The 2,436-nt window shown below is 40.9% G+C and overlaps 1 protein-coding gene across 1 annotated transcript; it reads left to right on the top strand.

Moving 5' to 3' along the window:
• Positions 1-1,831: 1,831 nt before the first annotated feature.
• Positions 1,832-2,047, top strand: LOC127682280 (small proline-rich protein 2E-like). The gene has a single exon (XM_052178658.1). The coding sequence runs from the start codon at positions 1,832-1,834 to the stop codon at positions 2,045-2,047; it is 216 nt and encodes a 71-aa protein (XP_052034618.1).
• The last annotated feature ends 389 nt before the right edge of the window (positions 2,048-2,436 follow it).

Genomic DNA, 2,436 nt, shown 5'->3' with positions numbered 1-2,436 from the left:
AAATTGTCAAAGTAATTAAATCTACTTAGAAAGCTAATAAATAAAATCCAATGTATGAGTCTGACCTAACTTTATATCCCCCTGCCTTAGATTTTGTACTTGTAACGTCTGATCAACCTTTCTACTTTCTACTTTATTATTTATATGTGATGGTTTCTTGTCCTGCTCCTTAGGGAGCACCCCTGCGGAGCACACACGAGGGAGGTCTGCTAAGTAAATTTCTAATTAATTCTCAGGATATTTGTTTACTTTCCCCCATTTCTTTCCTATGGTAATTGAAGGGAAGCAAAGAAAAAAAGGCACAATGGTGTCTGGATGTCACTCTGTCATCAAAATCTGGTCAGGGAGAATTGCACTATTCTCAGAGGAAAGATGATCTCTTCTAAAAGACAGAGAATGTAGGTCAAATTTGAGACGATCCAGAGAAAAGAAAGATAAAGGGGGAAACTTTATGCTAATGTTACAGGCTAATGCTGCTACCACATCGATATTATTTCTCCATGTTTATGGGAAAAAATTGAATCTATAGTAAAGAGAAGACCCTGACCGCATGACTTACTAAAGGGGGGACATGGACTAGAATTAAAGTTTTTTTTCTTGTTGTTGTTGTTTTTCTTCTTTCTAACAAACTTGTAAATGTCTGAGGAAAGTACCCCTCCACCTCTGAAAAAGAAATGTGTAAATGGCTTTGTACATTAGCAATGAACTAGGGATAAACTGAAAAGGGATGAATAATGCAAAACCTTGAATTAAGACAAAAGGAGGCTGTCATAAACAAAGGCTTATTGTTCCCAGTCAATAAAGAACTTTATCAATCAGTTGGAGAATCTCTCAACATCTCTAAGTGCCACAATTACTGGAAACAAGAGGAAAGAAAAGGACTCTGAGTCACAGGAATTAATCCAGTGATGATAGCCAAGGGTGGGATATTTCCTATTTTGCAGAGTCCCCGTCTAGCAAGTTATGGATTAATTTGCATTTATGTTAGGAAATTCCTGGACCAGCCCATTACAGAGAGATCTACTTCCCACTGGGTGAGGCAGGCAATCCTATAAAAAAGAGTATCAGTGTTTAACTGCAATATTCCTGGTATTCAACCACTGGTCTACTCTGGAAAACCTGGTGAGTCTGACTGCTTGAGTTCTTAAGAGGTTCTGTCTTTTTGGTAATCTCATGAGCACAGTAGTTTTGGTAGGTACAAACCGATCAAGGGATCGAATGTGACTTAGAAGATGCAACTTTAGGAATGTAGGAATATCATGTGCTGTGCAAGCATATTTTTGCTTTTGTTTCAGCTATAATTTGATATCCAATGAAAAGCAAAATAATTGAAAAAGTTGATTTGAGATGAAAACAAAACAACATATGTCCTTTTCTTTTATCATATCTTGATGGATAATCCCTTTCAAAGGCTTATGTCACAAGCTGATGAGAAAGGCACCTATTCTTTCAACAGCTATTTGTGTTGTCCAGTCATTCTGCCTGGAATATCCTAGCATTAGATAGGTACTTTTATAAGAATGTCAAGGTTATGAGGATATTCTGTTCACATAAATAATATTTCCTAGTAGTGTGAAACAGAAATAGATTCTTAGGAAAAATGACATGAGATTTAAAAAGGGGTGTTAGCTAAGATTGATGGAAAAAAATGTGTAAGTTGAAAAGGCAATTCAGGATCTCCTAAAATCAGTGTGGGAGATTCACATGCACACACGGGTACACGGGGAAAGAAGCAAAGATTCTACAGTCCCATAAGCCTAGTTTCTCTGTGGGGATCATCTCTTGTGAAAATTATCATGTAATGTCTTTCAGATTCTGAGACTCCTGTAAGATGTCTTACCAGCAGCAGCAGTGCAAGCAGCCCTGCCAGCCTCCTCCTGTGTGCCCACCCCCAAAGTGCCCAGAACCTTGTCTTCCCCCACAGTGCCCTGAGCCTTGTCCTCCTCCAGTGTGCCCTGAGCCCTGTCCCCCTCAGCCATGGAAGTCAAAAGGCCCTCCTGTGCAGTCTCCACCATGCCAGCAGAAGTGTCCACCCAAGAACAAGTGAAGGCCTGCACCATCAGGACCAGGGGAAGTGAAGGAAATCTACTTCACCTACTTCCATAGCAATGCCTCCATCTTCCTTTGAAAGCCTGTCCTGGAGGCAGAAGAATCTTCTCCACCCTTCCTCCTCCATGTGCTTATGATGGCTCCTCATAGAGAAGGCATTTCTCTGAGGCTGTTCTCCTACTGCTTTCCTGGGGCTGCTGAGAATGATCCTTCCTCATTGTTTCAGTATACCACAGGCTCAGAAGGAAGCACCACAGGTGCTTTCAGAGGAGCCTTCTCAGCCTGCCTGTTACCTGGTCAGGGCGAAGGTCACTGCTCCTTTGCTTCCTGAAGAAAGGACTCTTTTGGTGATGGTCCAATAAATTTTTTTCTTGCAAAAATGCTTCA

Source organism: Apodemus sylvaticus, chromosome 4, assembly GCF_947179515.1.
Source record: "Apodemus sylvaticus chromosome 4, mApoSyl1.1, whole genome shotgun sequence".
Taxonomy (NCBI): Eukaryota; Metazoa; Chordata; class Mammalia; order Rodentia; family Muridae; genus Apodemus; species Apodemus sylvaticus.
The sequence above is the reverse complement of the archived record's forward strand: the minus strand, read 5'-3'. Positions and strand labels throughout refer to the sequence as shown.